The 18,834-nt window shown below is 39.8% G+C and overlaps 1 protein-coding gene across 1 annotated transcript in view; it reads left to right on the forward strand.

Annotated features, from left to right (window-relative positions):
- The first annotated feature begins 2,752 nt into the window (after nucleotides 1-2,752).
- The window catches only part of LOC124003473 (guanine nucleotide-binding protein G(I)/G(S)/G(T) subunit beta-1-like), a 28,073-nt gene continuing 11,991 nt past the window's right edge, over nucleotides 2,753-18,834 (forward strand). Inside the window, exons 1-4 of the mRNA XM_046311754.1 lie at nucleotides 2,753-3,149; nucleotides 17,007-17,115; nucleotides 17,316-17,354; nucleotides 17,576-17,682. Of these exons, the coding sequence (XP_046167710.1) occupies nucleotides 17,059-17,115; nucleotides 17,316-17,354; nucleotides 17,576-17,682 (203 nt within the window). The 5' untranslated portion in view covers nucleotides 2,753-3,149; nucleotides 17,007-17,058. The remainder of the gene's footprint in view (nucleotides 3,150-17,006; nucleotides 17,116-17,315; nucleotides 17,355-17,575; nucleotides 17,683-18,834) is intronic.

The following is an 18,834-nucleotide window of genomic DNA, read 5'->3' on the forward strand; positions in this document are numbered from 1 at the left end:
GAAAGCAGCTCGTAGCTCTGCATCTTGGCCTTTGGCTCTTTCATGGGCCAATGCCATTAGACCCAGGAAGCTACGGTTAAAGGTACCTTTTCCTGTGATGACACAAAAACAAGTAATAAGGAAGATATTACTACTAGCTAGCTGTATATAAGAAACAGAATTTGACGGCCTTCGTCATCCAATTTCCTTTGATGTATTTTTAATAAATATAAATATAGAAGGAAAGTATGTCTTTAACATCGTTAGTGGAATCAGTATATATTAGTTCTAGGTGTTTGGTATCTATTAACGGTAGAAATAAAAAATACCTCGACCTGAGTCCTGGTGGATCACATCATTGCAATAAGGCATTGAAAAGGTAAAACACTGACATCTAGTGATGACAGAAATCCTACTATAAATGAATCTCCTAACATGTACTGTAACATGACAATGCCTTTGATTTTCACATCTCTCATTCTAAAATGAATCTTCACAAAAAAAAGCTTAGCAACTGTGTAAGAACAGTACAGTTTGATACAATTCTATACGGAATTTGACAGTAGAATAACAGCATTGTTTACATTTTTCATCAGCTATAACTGTTTATTGCAGTATTCAGAATATAATTTTGATGGTGGATAACATTGTATTAGTTACTAAAATAAATAGTAAGAGTATGTACAGTTGACGTCGGAAGTTTACATATGCTTAGGTTCGAGTCATTAAAACTTGTTTTTCAACCACTCCACAAATGTCTTGTTAACAAACTATAGTTTTGGCAAGTCGGTTAGGACATCTACTTTGTGCATGACACGGGTCATTTTTCCAACAATTGTTCACAGACAGACTATTTCACTTATAATTCACTGTATCACAATTCCAGTGGGTCAGAAGTTTACATACAATAAGTTGACTGTGCCTTTTAACAGCTTGGAAAATTCCAGAAAATGATGTCATGGCTTTAGAAGCTTCTGATAGGCTAATTGAAAATCATTTGGGTCAATTGGAGGTGGACCTGTGGATGTATTTCAAGGCTTACCTTCAAACTCAGTGCCTCTGTCACGTTCTGACCATAGTTGTTTTTGTCTTTATGTCTTTATGTTAGGTTGGTCAGGGCGTGAGTTGGGGTGGGTTGTCTATGGTCTTTTTTCTATGTTATATTTTCTACGTGTTTGGCCTAGTATGGTTCTCAATCAGAGGCATGTGTCGTTCGTTGTCTCTGATTGAGAATCATACTTAGGTAGCCTGTGTTTTGTGGGTGACTATTTTCTGTTTCGTGTTTTCTGCATCTTACAGGACTGTTTCGGTTTTCGTTTATTTCACGTTGTTATTTTTGTATTTCAGTGTTCAGTAAATAAAACATTACGAACACGAAGACAACCGTTACAGCCTCTTTGCTTGACATCATGGGAAAGTCAAAAGAAATCAGCCAAGACCTCAAAATTGTTTTTGTAGAACTCCACGAGTCTGGTTCATCCTTGGGAGCAATTTCCAAATGCCTGAAGGTACCACGTTCATCTGTACAAACAATAGTACGCAAGAATAAACACCATGGGACCACGCAGCCATCATGCCGCTCAGGATGAAGAGGTGTTCTGTCTCCTAGAGATGAACGTACTTTGGTGCGAAAAGTGCAAATCAATCCCAGAAAAACAGCAAAGGACCCTGTGAAGAAGCTATAGAAAACAGGTACAAAAGTATCTATATCCACAGTAAAACGAGTCATATATTGACATAACCTGAAATGCCGCTCAGCAAGGAAGAAGACACTGCTCCAAAATCGACATAAAAAAGCCAGACTATGGTTTGCAACTGCACATGGGGACAAGATTATACTTTTTGGAGAAATGTCCTCTGGTCTGATGAAACAAAAATAGAACTGTTTGGCCATAATGACCATCGTTATGTTTGGAGGAAAAAGGGGGATGCTTGCAAGCCGAAGAACACCATCCCAACCGTGAAGCACTGGGGTGACAGCATCATGTTGTGGGGGTGTGTTGCTGCAGGTTGGGACTGGTGTACATCACAAAATAGATGGCTTCATGAGGAAGGAAAATTGTGGATATATTGAAGCAACATCTCAAGACGTCAGTCAGGAATTTAAAGCTTGGTCGCAAATGGGTCTTCCAAATGGACAATGACCCCAAGCATACTTCCAAAGTTGTGGCAAATGGCTTAAGGACAACAAAGTCAAGGTATTGGAGTGGCCATCACAAAGCCCTGACCTCAATTCTCAAAGCCCTGACCTCAACCCTCAATCAAATAAAAGCTGAAATAAATCATTCTCTGTGATATTTCACATTCTATTTCACATTCTAAAAATAAAGTGGTGATCCTAACTGACCTAAACAGGACATTTTTACTCAGATTAAATGTCAGGAATTGTGAAGAACTGAGTTTAAATGTATTTGGCTGAGGTGTATGTAAACTTTTGACTTCAACTATGTATATATATATGTGTGTGTGTGTATATATGTGTATATATGTGTATATATGTTTTTAAATCCATTTTTTAAATGGAATATCAACATAGGCGTACAGATGCCCATTATCAGCAAACCATCACTCCTGTGTTCCAATGGCCCAACCCATAATATACTTAGATTAATTAATTTATTGGACAATTAATTTGATATTTTGCACTGATTATTGGCCTATATTGTACTTTTTCGAAACGAATGTACAATCTAATTTTGTGTTTATGCGAGCGTTGCTGCAGAGCGTGGGGTTTCCCATAGTTTATTGCAGGGTTACCGCGCCCATTTCGCGGTTTGATTGCCGGGTGAAGTAGTGACTGAGTAGTACCGAGAAAGATTTCAGGGCGGCCTTAAGGGGAAGTGGCTTCTAAATGAAATATACATCGGGAACAGACAGTAGTGAAAATTGATTATTGAAATTGTCAATAAGCCTACTTGCACTTTGCAGCAGGGATCTGTGTCCCGTCATCAGCAGGGAGTGGTGTGATTTCCACCCCCCCCCCCCCGGTTGGTCCAGGTTGTTGAAAAAGCTTACTGGCCAGCCTGGTTACGTTTGGGAAGGGTTGCTCCTCTGAAAGCTAGCTAGTTTGTAAACTAGCTATTCGTTGATGCGTGGATTGGAGGAATAACTACACGGTTACCTTTTCCAGTCAATGCTAAATAAACAAGCCAACGCCAACTGAGAAAAAGGTAGGACGGTCACGGTGCAATGTCGCACATTTGGAAAACAAAATGCTAGTGTAATTGTTGGCCGATTTGGTAACGTTAAATTAGCTAGTTTACGTTACTGTCCGGGGTGGGTTAACGTTAGCATAGCCAATTTTAGCTGCTTTCCAGCTGCTGGCTATATCGATCCTAATTTCAGCATGTATATTGAAATACTCGTATGTATTGTTAACGTACCGACCTAACTATATATCCAGCCTGATTTAGCAAGGGACGGGTTGGACCCTGTCCAATTCATGGGAAGTGGACAGCAAACACTTTCTTGGACAAGTCATTAACCAACTAACGTCAGCTAGCTAATTTGGTTAGGTACCCAAATAGCTGCGGTAGACCGCTGGGTTAACTAGTTAGCCAGCAATGTTGTCCAGCTAGCTTATTTTTTTTTCCATAAAAAAATATTAACCGTGCCTCAATACCCCTTTTAATTTAAACTGCATTTCAAAACAACCATATTTAACTTGTTTATTAAAAGCGGACTTGTTAGCTGGGTAGCTAACATCTTGGAGATGGACAACTGTGGCCTAAAATGCAAGCGATAACTAGCTAACGTTAGTTATCTGACTTGTCCATTGCTAGCAATTTATCTTGGGCACTATTCATAATGGGATGTGTTTAAAATAAGTTGAGGCATTGTTAGATATGCCGTTTTGGTAGTCAAGTATGATCACTTTTGCCAATCTACCACCTAGATAGCTAACGTAGTTATCCATTCAGTTAACGTTAGCTAGTTAACTAGATGTCTGTTAGCAAACTAGCTAACGTTAGTGTTTAACTAAAGTTAGCTGGATTGATGTTAAATAGCACAAACGTTAGCTAACTGCTAGTTGGTAAATAAACTATTTGTACCATTTAAATATCCCCCACCTTAACGGTAGCACAATTGCTTTACTTGGCTCTTGTGGTTTACATCAAATTAAACGGCTACTGCTGGCTTTAACGACATGGCTACTTCTAGTTAAGTAGGTAATTAATTGGATTTTCTTCTCCAACACTAGCCAGCTAACTCCTTAGCTAGTTGCTGGAGTCATTTAGCACACGTCAAGCACGGGGGCGAAACGATAGGAATCAGTGTGTTATATTCCCTTTGGGTGGGTCTTTTCTGTTTGTCTGCACCCTGTTTCTGATAATCCCCGACGTCCGTTGTCGGAGAGTGAAGTTGGGCTGCTGTCTAGTAGCTTGTATTGAGGTCACTGCTATTGAACAGGGTTATTTGGTTAGAAATCGTTGAGGCATACATTCTGATAATGTAAAATTGAAATATAACATCTCGGCCTTTTCGCATGTTGTATTAAATACTGGGATTGCTCATGTATTTTCACATGTGACATAGCATGAAAGTAAATCAATCTATGTGTCTAGTTAGCGTCGATTCTTCAACCCTAGTAGCTAGGCCTATAAACGGCGGCAGCGAACAAGATGGCGTTTGCTGCCTCAGTCTCATGTTTCCATCGATGCAAGACATTAATTAGCATGCCATCGGTTGAGGCTTCATAGGTGATCAGTGTAACTGTTTTGGTGGCAAGACATTAATTAGCATGCCATCGGTTGAGGCTTCATAGGTGATCAGTGTAACTGTTTTGGTGGCAAGACTAATTAGCATGCCATCGGTTGAGGCTTCATAGGTGATCAGTGTAACTGTTTTGGTAGTGGTAGCTACCCTAACTTCTTTAACATCAACTTTCAAGCCAGCTAATTTGCTTTCCTCTGTAAATGACTGACATCTAAAAGAGATGGGGGGGGGGGGGGGTTCTTGCATTTGCAGCATTGTAAGATATCTACAATGAGCTTGAATTGTTCAAACAAATATTGTAACCTCATCTGAATACCAACGGAGAGTGATTCATCAGTTTATTTCCAAGTGACATTAAAATTGGATGCAAATAGTGCTAATGGATTGCAAGCAAATTATTTGTACCACTATATTTGAGCACAACAATGTTTCCCGCTGCAGTCAAATTACACCAGGACAGGAGTGTTTCAAGTTTAATATCCAACCTGGTCTCAGCATTTTGTATCATTCTGTTCGTAAATCAGAGACACTCATTTAATTAATATATGCTTCGTACGGTATGTATAATTTGTGGATGTCCCTCACCCATTTCATATATGTTATAACTTGCAGTTAATAAATGCTACGAATTTGCAAAAAGTAATAGGTGGCTAACGTTAGCTAGGCGTTAAGTCTAGCAGTTACGGAAATGGTTAACTACGTTGTAGTCGCCAATGTCTGTAAGGCTACTTGTTGTAAGTATGTTGTCGTAGAGACTAATGCCAGTGTGAATTTTACTGCAGGGTGTTGTTTTGACTGTGGTACACACAATTACATGAATTGTTGTATGACAAACTATTAATTAAACCCCCATCCACCCCGATATGTTTGTTTAAGCTTTAGTTCATTTTGATGAAAGGACCACATTGGTTACTATCTTGTGCCAGTGAGAGAATTAGAGATTCTCCTGTACTTTTGTCTACTTGACTTTCAACCATGGCTTTCAAACTAGGGCTTTTGTGGTTAATTGAGGTAAAACAGTAATTCTGCTCATAGATTATGCCTGTATAAACAGGAGGTTAAAAACCAAGTAGTCGCCAATGTCTTTAAGGCTACTTGTAAGCATGTTGTTGTAGAGACTAATCAGACATGCTTTTTTTCAGAGTGGAAAACTGATTTCTGACTCCGGTGTGAGCTTTTGCCAGCTGTTTTCCTGTTAGTGGGCATAGATTGGATTAAGTATTTACTGTCTGTGGATTTGAGCTTTTAGGATTACAGGCTTGGTCAGTGATAGTGCTGGTTATGGTCTTTTCTATGATCCAGCTTTAGCCATATGACATTTGATACACTGATATAATAGCATCAAGCTTTCTACAACGCAGGCCTACATTTTGTGCACTTTTAGTGTTTTATTATGCAATAGCGGAGGTGTATGAAGATGGCGGGGCCCCATGCATTTACAACAAATTCCTTGATTTTGGTAAATTTGCCATATTTGTTCATTGCTCTCCGCTATAATTCTTTTGTATGGTCATTGGTAGGGCTGTGGTAGTCATGACATTTTGTCAGCCAGGTGTTGTCGTGTAAAAGACTGCCGGTCTCATGGCAATTTGCCGTTAATTAACATAAACACGTTTAGCAAGCCACTATTGCGCGCCTTTGAAACATCTACATGTTTAATGAATCAGTTGAATTTACACCATCATAAATCAATGTGTTTATTTTAGGCAGGTCTAAACAAACATGATGTGAAGAAAATATATTTCAGAAGAACAGCATGTGTTGGCCTACAGCTTATCTGGCAGTGTGCCATGCATAGGCTTGTTTATGTAGCAGACAAGATATTCTTAAATCCTGTGCCATTATTTTATAGTAAGACTAATATAATTGAACTTAGCTGAATAAAATAAAGGATATTTTTCCCATTCAGGAGAATTTTGAGTGTAAAAGTGATAATTTTTAAACAGGTTCTATACGCTAGATTTAGAGTAATTTGACAACTTTCGTTGTGAATAATAAACATTTAGGATGACTTGAATATCAAAAGATGTATTGGCTGCATGATGAAACTATAGGCTATTGATGATTTGAGAAAGTCGCAAAAAAGCTTGCGGTCTGTTCCTTGCCTCAGGCTGCAAACGCTGTTCTCTCATCAAGTGATCATACTTTCACCCATCAAACTATTCTCAATTGAATCTTGTCTTTACTAATATTACTAGAATTTCACATTATCAAATGTACAGGAACAGGGTCAGGAGAAAAAAGATGTCATCTGTATGTACTCGAATAGCGAATGTAGGACACTTTCTGCTGTTTCGTTTTTCAGTCATGTTGGGTAGGCTATTCTGGTTATTTTATTCCACACATCAACCTCTGTTTGAGGAGCATGCAGGGTCTCTCCGCAGCACAGATGATATTTCTCCCAAACTCTGTGTACCGTGGGGTCTCCAACCCTGTTCCTGAAGCTACACAGTGCTTCATATGGGAAACCAAGTGAAATCTGTTTGGGATCATTGATAGTAATATGTTTTCACAATGAAACATATTTAATTAAACTGTTAATAGCACCTCTCTCTGCGTGCTCGAGAAAGGTATGAAGGGAGGAGATGGAAATGCACGGTGGCGAGATATTCGATATTCTGTACCTAAAGGTAATGTCAACCTATTAATTATGAAAATATAAAAAAGCCCTATTACCAGGCTATTTGAAACCATATATAAAGTCACTAATTGTAGGCCAACTCTAAATTAATTTAATTTATGCAAGACCAATTATGTACCAGTTTAAAATTAATTATATGTATGTACCAGTTTAAAAGTAATCATAATTATGCGGTAGACTGTATTGTATAACTGCACAATAATTATTATAATATATTTTTTTCAAGCTTGGGTTCGTGTGTGTGTGTGTGCGCGCACATTAGGGATGCACAATATATCGGTAAGCATATCTGAATCAGATGAGATTAGCTAAAAATGCCAGCATCGGGTCTATGTATAACGCCAATGTGCAAATCCGATGTCAAAGCTGACGTGCATACCTGTAACATAGGTAGATGACGTAATGATGCCACGAAAAATACAGGGCTACATGTTCAACACAGCATTCCTGACCTAGCCCACAATGTCTGCTGTGTGGATCTATTTTGAAGTTTCAAAGGAAGATAACAAAAAGGTCATATGCAAAGTTTGTGCTGCTATTATTTCCAGAGGGGAGAAAGTGAAATCTTTCAAAACCACAAACCTAATTACTGATTTGAAAATCACCCCAGACGTTCACTGACTACTTAGAACAAAACCAGAAAAAAAACTAAGCGCGCACTTCCAACAACTTAAGTTCAAGTCGAGCAGTCATTTGAAATAGAATTTCGGCGAGACAACTCAAAGGTGAAATCCATTAATGCCAAGATAATGGAATTAATTTCCCGTGACAATCAACCGTTCTCTGGATGATGTTTGCTTTTGTCGACTGGTCGAGCACCTCGAGCCCCGGTACACACTACCAAGTAAGTGCTATTTTTCAGATGTTGCCCTACCAGAGTTGCACAGTATTGTTGAAACGCACATCCGTGAACTACTTGCAATGGGCATCACTGAGATTAGCTTCATGACTGACATTTGGACTAGCGATATCAGACCCATGAGCATGCTGAGTCATACAGCACAGTGGGTCAACAAGGATTTCGTACTGAGGAAAGCCATATTACAAGCTCAAGAATGTGCTTGTTCTCATACCACTACAGCCATTTCAATGGCATTTGAGAACATGTTTGAAACGTGTTCTTGGGGATTTTCCAATGTGTCATGTTACGTGCATTAACAAAGGCTTTGGAAGAATGCGGAGTCGCCAGCAACTGGCTGTGAATTAAGGTGTTTTGGCCCAACGCGGCATATCTGACACAGTGGGAACAGGTAGGAAGATAGTGGGTCATTTTAAACACTCGCAGCTAGCATACATCCGCCTGCAAGCAGTACAGGAACAGCTTGGAGTGAACATGAAAAGGCTTAAGCAAGATGTTTCCACCAGATGGAACAGTACTGTTTACACAGAGAGCCTGCTGGAACAAAAACGAGTGCTTGGCATGTACGCAGCTGACCGAGTTACCTGCAACAATCAGTACAAACCAGTGGACTCCCATTGACATGAACAGACTCCTAGCTCCATTGAAACAACTGCGAAATAAGCTCATCAACTGCGTCTGCAGCAGACCCTCTCATGGTATTGAAACGCCGGCTCAACAAAACTGCCGACACAGACGTGGGGTTAAAACCTGCGAAAGTACTCTAGTAGAGGCTGTGAACAAGTGATCCGGTGGCATTCTCTCTGAGCCTCTTTACTATGTCGCCACCATGCTTGATGCTAGATACAAGGACTGCTACTTCGCTGGTGACACGAAACAGGGTTTATGAAATGTTAGACACAGCTGGACAAGATGGAAACGGTGACAGTGAATCACAGGGGAAGAGGACCCATGACAGAAGAGGCCACAGACAGGCAGACAGCTGAAACTTCACTGCTTGACATGTATGCTCGAATCATGGTTGAGAATGAAATGACTAAACAAATGAACAACGAAACAGCATAGCAAGTAAGTGAATAGGTTTTAATTGTTTTACTGGTAATGGGACATATGTAGATGCCAACAAAATAACTTTTTAGTCAGTGTCACGTTAGACTCTGTATTGTCATTTTCTGTTACAACGTCGGCCAACATTAGCCAATGTTGATCTATTCCTAATGATCCTTTGGAATGCAAGAATAATGAAATATGTTGTATTAAGTGTCTTGGTTTTTCCCTGTACTAGTATGGACAGTGAGTGCCTTTTCAGTGCAGCTTCACACATTGTAGATGAAAAAGTAATAACTCTTGTTACAAAGCCAAGCAGGTCCTCTTTGAAGAAAAACCTCCCCCAACTGTTAAAATTGTAAATGGGCAGTCATATTGTAACACGGCCATTTTGTCACTGGGAAAAAAATGGACTAATACCAATGGCTTTTCTGTTTATTCATGGATGGTATAGGTGGTGATTTTCATTTCATTTGAAACATCAGTTTTGTTTGTTTTATTTCTTAAATGAAAGACAAGATGTGTTGTAAATTTGCTCGCATTTTACTAGTCGAGTAAGTTGAGCACATTTTAAAAGTTTAAGTTGTGCAGTCTATGACAGCCTAGAGACAGTCATTTTTTTTCAAGCAGTTACAGTTAAATTGATTAACTGCATTTTAGTTTCAACCAATATTTCTTTCAAAGCATTTTTAAGTTTCTCCATACAGTCAAGATTGGATAGTAGAAGGGACACTGACAACTTCACCACCTTTGTAATGTGGGGCAGCTAAAATATTTCTGTGAATATCTGTTGAGTGATAAAGTACATTCATGGATTTGTAATTTTTCTAATTTACAAGTTATTAAACAATCAGTTCCTATCTGAACAAATAAACATGACACTTTGTTTCAACTGTTTAACTGTACTAGAATGCTTAAAAGCTGCTAACTTTAAATATATGTTCACTAGTGTTACCAGCCTCAGAAATTGCAGCCCAAATAAATCTCAACATCAACTGTTCAGAGGAGATGGTGTGAATCAGGCCTTCATGGTCAAATTGCTGCAAAGAAACCACTACTAAAAGACACCAATAATAAGAGACTTGCTTGGGCCAAGAAATACCACCAACGCCCATTAGACCGGTGGAAATCTGTCCTTTTGGTCTGATGAGTCCAAATTGAGATGTTTGGTTCCAACCGGTGTGTCTTCGTGAGACGCAGAGTAAGTGAACGGATGCTCTCCACATGTGGTTCCCACTGTGAAGCGAGGAGGAGGTTTGGTGTGGGGGTGTTTTGCTTGTGACACTGGTTTATTTAGGGTTCTAGGCACATTTAACCAGCATGGCTACCACACAGCATTCTGCAGCGATACGCCATCCCATCTGGATTGCACTTAGTGAGACTGTAATTTGTTTTTCAACAGGACAATAACCCAAAACACATCTCCGGGCGGTATAAGGGCTATTTGACCAAGGAGGAGGGTGATGGAGTGCTGCATCAGATGACCTGGCCTCCACAATCACCTGACCTCAACCCAATTGAGATGGTTTGGGATGAGTTGGACCACAGAGTGAAGGAAAAGCAGCCAACAAGTGCTCCGCATATGTGGGAACTCCTTCAATACTGTTGGAAAGTCATTCCAGGTGAAGCTGGTTGAGAGAATGCCAAGAGTGTGCAAAGAAGAATTTCAAATAGAAAATATATTGATGTGTCAAACACCTTTTGGTTGCTACAGGATTCCATGTGTTATTTCATAGTTTTGATGTCTTAACTCTTACTCTACGATGTAGAAAATACTAAAAATAAGTGTCAACTTTTGACTGGTACTAATATACACTGCTCAAAAAAATAAAGGGAACACTTAAACAACACACTGGAACTCCAAGTCAATCACACTTCTGAGGTATGTCATTTTTGTGCATGAGAGGAGATTACCGTGACTCAATCGTCACTTAGAATGTCACTCATGACTGCCGGTGTGTCAGTGATACAGTCACCGCAACAGCTCTAGCCATTAGTAGAGTATACATGATCCCAATTTTAGCTTCAAGACGCCAGCAATTTGGAAAACCAAACCATATCGTGTGCCGTAGTTTAAAACCTCGATGGATGATGCTTAAACAATAACTTTATATCTAAATTCTGCCATCTTTATGCACGTTTGCCATTTCTCCCATTTAATTTTTTTTGTTGGAAAAGGCAATAGAAACATCTGAAATATGGAAAATGAATCAACGTAAAACTAAAATAATCCTCAACACTACTGAGATCATGCTCTGAAAGGTGAATTTGTATGGCTGCATGGAAACAAAAACATTATGAAAACATTTATGTTGAGCAGCAGACTCCGGCTGCCCTCGAGACCTCAGCAGTCAGTAAGCCACACCTCCAGGCTATTTGTCACCACTCCCTGTTTATCATGCTGTCAGCTGATTCCGATCAGGCGCTTGGAGAAATGAGGGGCAGAAGAACTTCTTACAGTAAGGGATTATGGACAGACTCTGAGAGCATCTAGTTCACCCACATTGCAGAATTTGTTCTTTGTTTTCTTACCCTGAGGTAGTGTAGGGATGAACTATGACTGAGTCCTATGTTTAGGTTTGAGCATCTTCTGAATTGTGCCGGCATTGACTCAAAGTAACTTACAACCAAGACTCAACATCGAACTCGATGAATTAGGTGTTTGAACTAATGCCAGTGCAGAATGTAGTTTTTAATTACATATCCTCTCCATGATTAATGTTGTCATTCTACGTCCCACATTCGGATGCCACAGTAATAGTGTGTTATACGGAAGTCCTGTCCTAGTGTCTCCCTCCTGATTTTGTTACTCACTTTTCTCATAAGGTTAATTCAACCCCCCCCGATCTTAAGGACGGATGTGGATTGCAAGTAGTCATGGAATTAACAGTGATATTTTTATCAGAGAGGAGCTTGAGTGTGATTTTCTCAGTTTAGAGAAGATCCTCAGTCTAGCACTCAAACACTTTGACCGTACAGAGTGAAATACATGAAGGTGATGGGGTTAGCTAGGCGGAAGAACTGGGGCTAAAACCAAAGGTTTTGTTTATAGTCCTTATGTTTCATTCATATCCAAATGTGCTAATCCAGTCTTCTGTGAATGTGAGGTCAAGGCTGTTTCCCGTATTACTGGTACCTTTCACAATGCTGGTGTGTGGATAATCTCTGTTTTTCACAATAGAATGTTATCCAACAGTTAAGAGAGTAAGGCCAGTAACCGAAAGGTCTCTGGTTAGAATCTCGGTGAGCCTACTATGTAAAAAAAAAAAAAAACTCTGCCCTTGAGCAAGGCACTTAAGCCCAATTGCTCTACTAAATGACTAAAATGTTAAGTGTTTTGAAAATGACCTCTGTTTTCTCTGACCATGTTCTGTATTTGACTAATAGGAAGATCGGTGCTTTAGGCTACTGTTTGGGGTAAATTATGTGTTTAGGTTGCCCAGACGAGTGTGATCAGTTCGGCCTGTATCGCTATAAATGGTTTATTGATCACTTAGCACCGTTGGCTGATCTAGTGAGCATCAACCAGTGGATAGGGGTCAGCAGGATAACTGTTTTTCAGATCATCTGGCCAGTCATGTCTTCACAGGATTTGTCAGGGAAGGTTAAATTAACCTCTGTGAACGTTTGGGACACTAGCATCCCACCTCGCCAACAGCCAGTGAAATTGCAGGGCACCAAATTCAAAACCACAAATCTCATAATTAAAATTCCTCAACCATACAAGTATTTTACACCATTTTAAAGATACACTTCTCGTTAATCCAACCACTGTGTCCAATTTCAAAAAGGCTTTTCGGTGAAAGCAGAACATATCATTGTTAGGTCAGCAACTAGTCACAGAAAGCATTCAGCCATTTTCCAACCAGAGAGGTGTCACAAAAAGCAGAAACATAGATCAAATGAATCACTAAACTTTGACGATCTTCATCAGATGACACTCCCAGAACTCAATGTTACACAATACATGTATGTTTTGTTCGATCAAGTTCATATTTATATCCAAAAACCTCAGTTTACATTGGCAACATGTTCAGAAATGCCTCCAAAACATCCGGAGAAATTGCAGAGCCACATTTAATAACAGAAATACTCATCAAATTTTGATGAAAGATACATGTTTTACATAGAATTAAAGAGAAACTTGTTCTTAATGCAACCGCTGTGTCAGATTTCAAAAAAGCTTTACGGCAAAAGCACAATATTCAATCATCTGAGAACAGGTTCAGCCACAAAAGTGAGCCATACCGTTACCTGCCAAATTGTGAAGTGAACAAAAGTCATAAATAGCATTATAAATCTTCACTTACCTTTGCTTATCTTCATCGGAATGCACTCCCAGGTCTCGTCCATATTTATGTCCTAATACCTCCGTTTTGTTTGCTTTTAGTTCACTATTCCAAAGGCACAATGCGTGAGCTCAAAATCCAGACGAATGGTCTGGAAGGTCAAGAGTTCCATTACAGTTTGTACAAACATGTCAAACGATGTTTACAATCATTCCTTGGTCTTTTTTATAATCTTCAATAATATTCCAACTGGACAATAGCGTATTCATTAAAGAGGAAAAAGAAGGAACGGCGCACCCGCGTGACCGCCCAGTAAACAACTGATTGGCTTCAGCCTAGTCCACTTGTTGAAACAGCGTTTATTTGACACCCTTCCACAATAGAAGCCTCAACCAACTTTCTAAAGACTGAAACTCTTCTTTGCATAGATGGACATTGTCCTCTTCAATCACTTAAATGAAACTACAAACCTCAGATTTCCCACTTCCTGGTTGGATTTGTCTCAGGTTTTCGCCTGCCGTATGATACTACTAATAATATGCATATATCTGGGAATCTGGGACAGAGTAGCAGGCAGTTTACTCTGTGCACCTTATTCATCCAAGCTACTCAATACTGCCCCCCTGTCACCAAGAAGTCTCAGAATTATGTCAATGACATTGAGGTGAGAAGATAGTACTGTGTCAGTAGCAGAGTTGTGTGAGGGCAAGGAGAGGCGCTCTAATGTAGGATATGAGTGTTTTCTGGTTGAGAGTTCTTTGAAGAGGACAATGTCCATCTATGCAAATGTGTCATTAGTCTATTTCTTTACCAAAGACTTGCACCTCAATTAGACCGACAGCGTCATTGCATGTTGGTATATTAGAAGTCCATTTCCAATGGAATTCTGCATTTGCCTTGCACCATTGCGTTGCAGTTGTGTTTTGTGTGGTGCATACATTGGATTTATCCAACGTATGCGTCAAATTGTATGTGTAAATTTGACAGAAATACAAGCAAAGGGTGAATGTTTTGTTGCACAAATATTCACTTAAATATTGGATTACATACAGTGCATTCGGAACATAATCAGACCCCTTGATTTCTTTCCACATTTTGTTACGTTACAGCCTTATTCTAAAATGAATTGTTCCCCACAATACTCCATAATGACAAAGCAGAAACCGGTTCTACATTTTTAAATGTATTTCTTTTAAACGCAACATTTTACATAAATATTCAGACCCTTTACTCAGTACTTTGTGCCTGGAGTCTTTACCGTCTACAAACTTGACATACCTGTATTTGGGTTGTTTCTCCTATTCTTCTCTACAGATCCTCTCAAGCTCCGTCAGGTTGTTTGGGGAGTGTCGCCACACAGGTATTTTCAGGTTTCTCCAGAGATGTTCAAGTCCGGGCTCTGGCTGGGCCACTCAAGGACATTCAGAGACTTGTCCCGAAGCCATTCCTGCGTTGTCTTGGCTGTCTGCTTAGGGTCGTGGTGCTGTTGGAAGGTGAACCTTTGCCCCAGTCTGAGGTTCTGAGCGCTCTGGAGCAGGTTTTTATCAAGGATCTCTCTCTATACTTTGCTCTGTTCATCTTTCCCTCGATCCTGACTAGTCTCCCATTCCCTACTGCTGAAAAACATCCCCACAGCATGATGCTGCTGCCACCATGTTTCACCGTAGGGATGGCATTGGCCAGGTGATGAGCGGTGCCTGATTTCCTCCAGACGTGACACTTGGCATTCAGGCCAAAGAGTTCAATCTTGGTTTCATCAGAACAGGGAATCTTGTTTCTTATGGTCAGAGTCCTTTAAGTTCCTTTTGGCAAACTCCAAGCGGGCTGTCGTGCATTTTATGTAGGAGTGGCTCCCGTCTGGCCACTCTACCATAAAGGCCTGATTGCTGGAGTGCTGCAGAGATGGTTGTCCTTCTGGAAGGTTCTCCCATCTCCACAGAGGAGCTTTGTCTGAGTGACCATCGTTTCTTGGTCACCTCCTTGACCAAGGCCCTTCTCCCCCGTTTGGCTGGGCAGCCAGCTCCAGGAAGAGTCTGAAGAGAATGATGGAAGCCACTGTGTTCTTGAGGACCTTCAATGCTGCAGATATTTTCGGTACCCTTCCCCAGGTCTGTGCCTTGACACAATCCTGCCTTGGAGCCCTACGGACAATTCTTTCGACCTCGAGGCTTGGTTTTTTGCTCTGTGCCTTTCCCAATCATGTCCAATAAATTGAAATTATCACAGGTGGACTCCAATCTAGTTTTAGAAACGTCTCAAGAATGATACATGGGAACAGGCTGCATTAGAGCTCAATTTCAATTCTCATAGCAAAGGGTCTGAATACTTTTTTCTTCCCCCGGTTTTTATTTTTAATACATTTGTAAACCATTTCAAAACCTGTTTTCACTTTGTCATTATGGGTAGGGTAGTGTGTGTGTGTGTGTGTGTGTGTGTGTGTGTAGATTGAGTTTTATTCAATCCATTATAGAATAGAATAAGCCTGTTATGTGGAAAAAGTCAATGAGTCTAAATACTTTCCGAATGCACTGTACATAATGAGAGAAGTTTGACTGCAGAATTTATTACGCTGTATTGATGTAATGGCGTTGTCGTTCTGATCGAGGTGTTAGGCCTATCCACGAATGACGGGATTTTATGTATCGTATGTTTTGTTTTCTGGAACAAACAGCCTTTTGTGACAGAACATCATCTAGCTTTGTTTGTCTAAATGATGCCATTTCAATGCCTTCACAGCTCAACGAGGGGAAAACATGATCAGTTGGTTACATAATTTGTAAGTCGCTCTGGATAAGAGCGTCTGCTAAATGACTTAAATGTAAATGTAAATAATGTGTATGAGTGACAAGCGATCTGGTGACAGATTCCATCGCATTTTCAACTCTACTGATGGTTTTGGGAAAAATGTAAATTGCGTTATATTGAGAATGTGTCCACTCTGGTCTTGGCACATGCACTTTAGTCAACAGCTGGCAGGTACAGTGTGGGTAGGGTAGCCTACATGATGACATTATGGACAAAATAGATACATTTTTCAAAAGGTAGCCAAGCATTGATCATGTCTCCAGAATAAGACCCTCGATATTTATTGGACAGGAACATCATACCCCGATTGCACTTTCAACACCCTGTGAAGTTTATTAATCTGAAGCTTAATAAAACTGCATTCTTTCCTGAGTCGTAGTGGGGGGACCATACAGTAGTGGGGCGTGACTCCCAAGTTTACTTCGATTTGATGGTTATTATATCAATATTTGTCCAAATGGCATTTTCATCACCATTCCTCTCATAATTTATTTTATCGACAATTAAGGATCCCACCTTGACTAGCGTAACATTTGTCGACAATGTTTACCAACATTTGCTGTTTTCACCAGGCCTGTCATGAATTAATTTTTTTGCCGACGTACTTTATTCGCATAAAATGGTTTGCTGGAAACATGATTACTGAGACTCTTCTTTCTTCCTCTTTCAGATTAACGACTGTCCCAGCAGCTGGAGCGAGACAGACCTACTAGCAGGGCAAAATGAGTGAACTGGACCAGTTACGCCAGGAGGCTGAGCAGCTCAAAAACCAGATCCGAGTGAGTGTTTATCCCTCCATCTACTGTCAATGGGCAGGAGCAATTGTTTAAAACCTACAGAAATTGCGTATTTCAGAAATAATTGAATTGTCTCTGCGCTCATAATCAAGTCTCAACAGTGTCATAACAAAGCTACATAATCTTCTGACAGTGTTTGGTTGTTACATTTGTGTGATGGTTTAATTGTCTTACTTTTGCAGGATGCCAGGAAAGCATGTGCAGATGCCACGCTATCACAGGTAAAAGTTTAGTTTGGGTTTTTGCGTCTAACAGCGGTTTATATGGTGCAATGATGCTTGCTTGTTTTGTCATAAACTGAAATTAGGCAAACTTACAATTTTAACAACCATAAAATTGTGGAGTGATTTCTGCATAGTACATCTTTAACTAGGGATATGCAAAACATTCAATGCAATCTGCTATTGATGGCTTTATGTAACTGTGTTTGTGTGTTTTGCAGATCACAGCCAATATTGATCCTGTTGGCCGTATTCAGATGCGCACAAGACGAACACTGAGGGGGCATTTGGCTAAGATCTATGCCATGCATTGGGGCACTGATTCCAGGTAAACCCAAGTGTCATTTTTAGTGTCTTTCACAAGCTAGGAAGGTCATTTCCATTTGTTCTGTACTACAAAAAAAACAGCTTGCTTGAATGATTCCAGTTGTCAAATATAAAAGTTGGCATGGTATATAATTGTATAACCCTTGGCATGAATTGGTTATTATACACTGCTCAAAAAAATAAAGGGAACACTAAATTAACCTCTTGCGACGAGCACTCCGGGATCGTAATCATAGCCTCAAACCAATTAGCATAACGCAGCGGACATAAATACCCCTAAACTTTTCCTATTCATGAAAATAGCAAATGAAATGAATTAAATGTATTCAAACACAAGATTAGCCTTTTGTTAACAACACTGTCATCTCAGTTTTTCAAAATATGCGTTACAGCCAACGCTAGACAAGCATTTGTAATTTTATCATGACATAATGCTATGCTAGGCTCTGCTGGCAGCAGGCAACATTTTCACAAAAATGAAAAGCAACCAAATTAAATAATTTACCTTTGAAGAACTTCGGATGCTTTCACTCAGGAGACTCCCAGTTAGAAAGCAAATGTTCCTTTTTTCCAAAAAGTTTATTTTTGTAGGTCGAAATGCTTGGCTGAGAAATCGACCTGAAAATGCTATCATTACAACGGCAAACTTTTTTCCAAATTAGCTCCATAATATCGACAGAAACATGGCAAACGTTGTTTAGGATCCATCCTCAAGGTGTTTTTAACATATATCCGTCGAGGCAATTGGTTTCTCATAAGAAGCGATTGTAAAAATGGCTACCTCAGTATTTTACACAAGATTTTCTGCGGGAGACACCATGTCACCACTTGCTATATATGGTCCCTTACGACTATTCTTCAATGGAAATGCGTATAAAGACGTCACAATTCTGTAGATACCTTGGGGAATACGTGGAAAACGTAAGCTCATTCGTAGTTCATTCACAGCCATATAAGGAGTCATTGGCATGAGGCGGTTTCAAAAAATGCGGCACTTCCTGGTTGGATTTTTATCTGGGTTTCGCCTGTAACATCAGTTCTGTGGCACTCAGACAATATCCTTGCAGTTTTGGAAACGTCAGTGTTTTCTTTCCAAAGCTGTCAATTATATGCATAATCGAGCGTCTTTTCATGACGAAATATCTTGTTTAAA

Source organism: Oncorhynchus gorbuscha, linkage group LG18, assembly GCF_021184085.1.
Source record: "Oncorhynchus gorbuscha isolate QuinsamMale2020 ecotype Even-year linkage group LG18, OgorEven_v1.0, whole genome shotgun sequence".
NCBI lineage: Eukaryota > Metazoa > Chordata > Actinopteri > Salmoniformes > Salmonidae > Oncorhynchus > Oncorhynchus gorbuscha.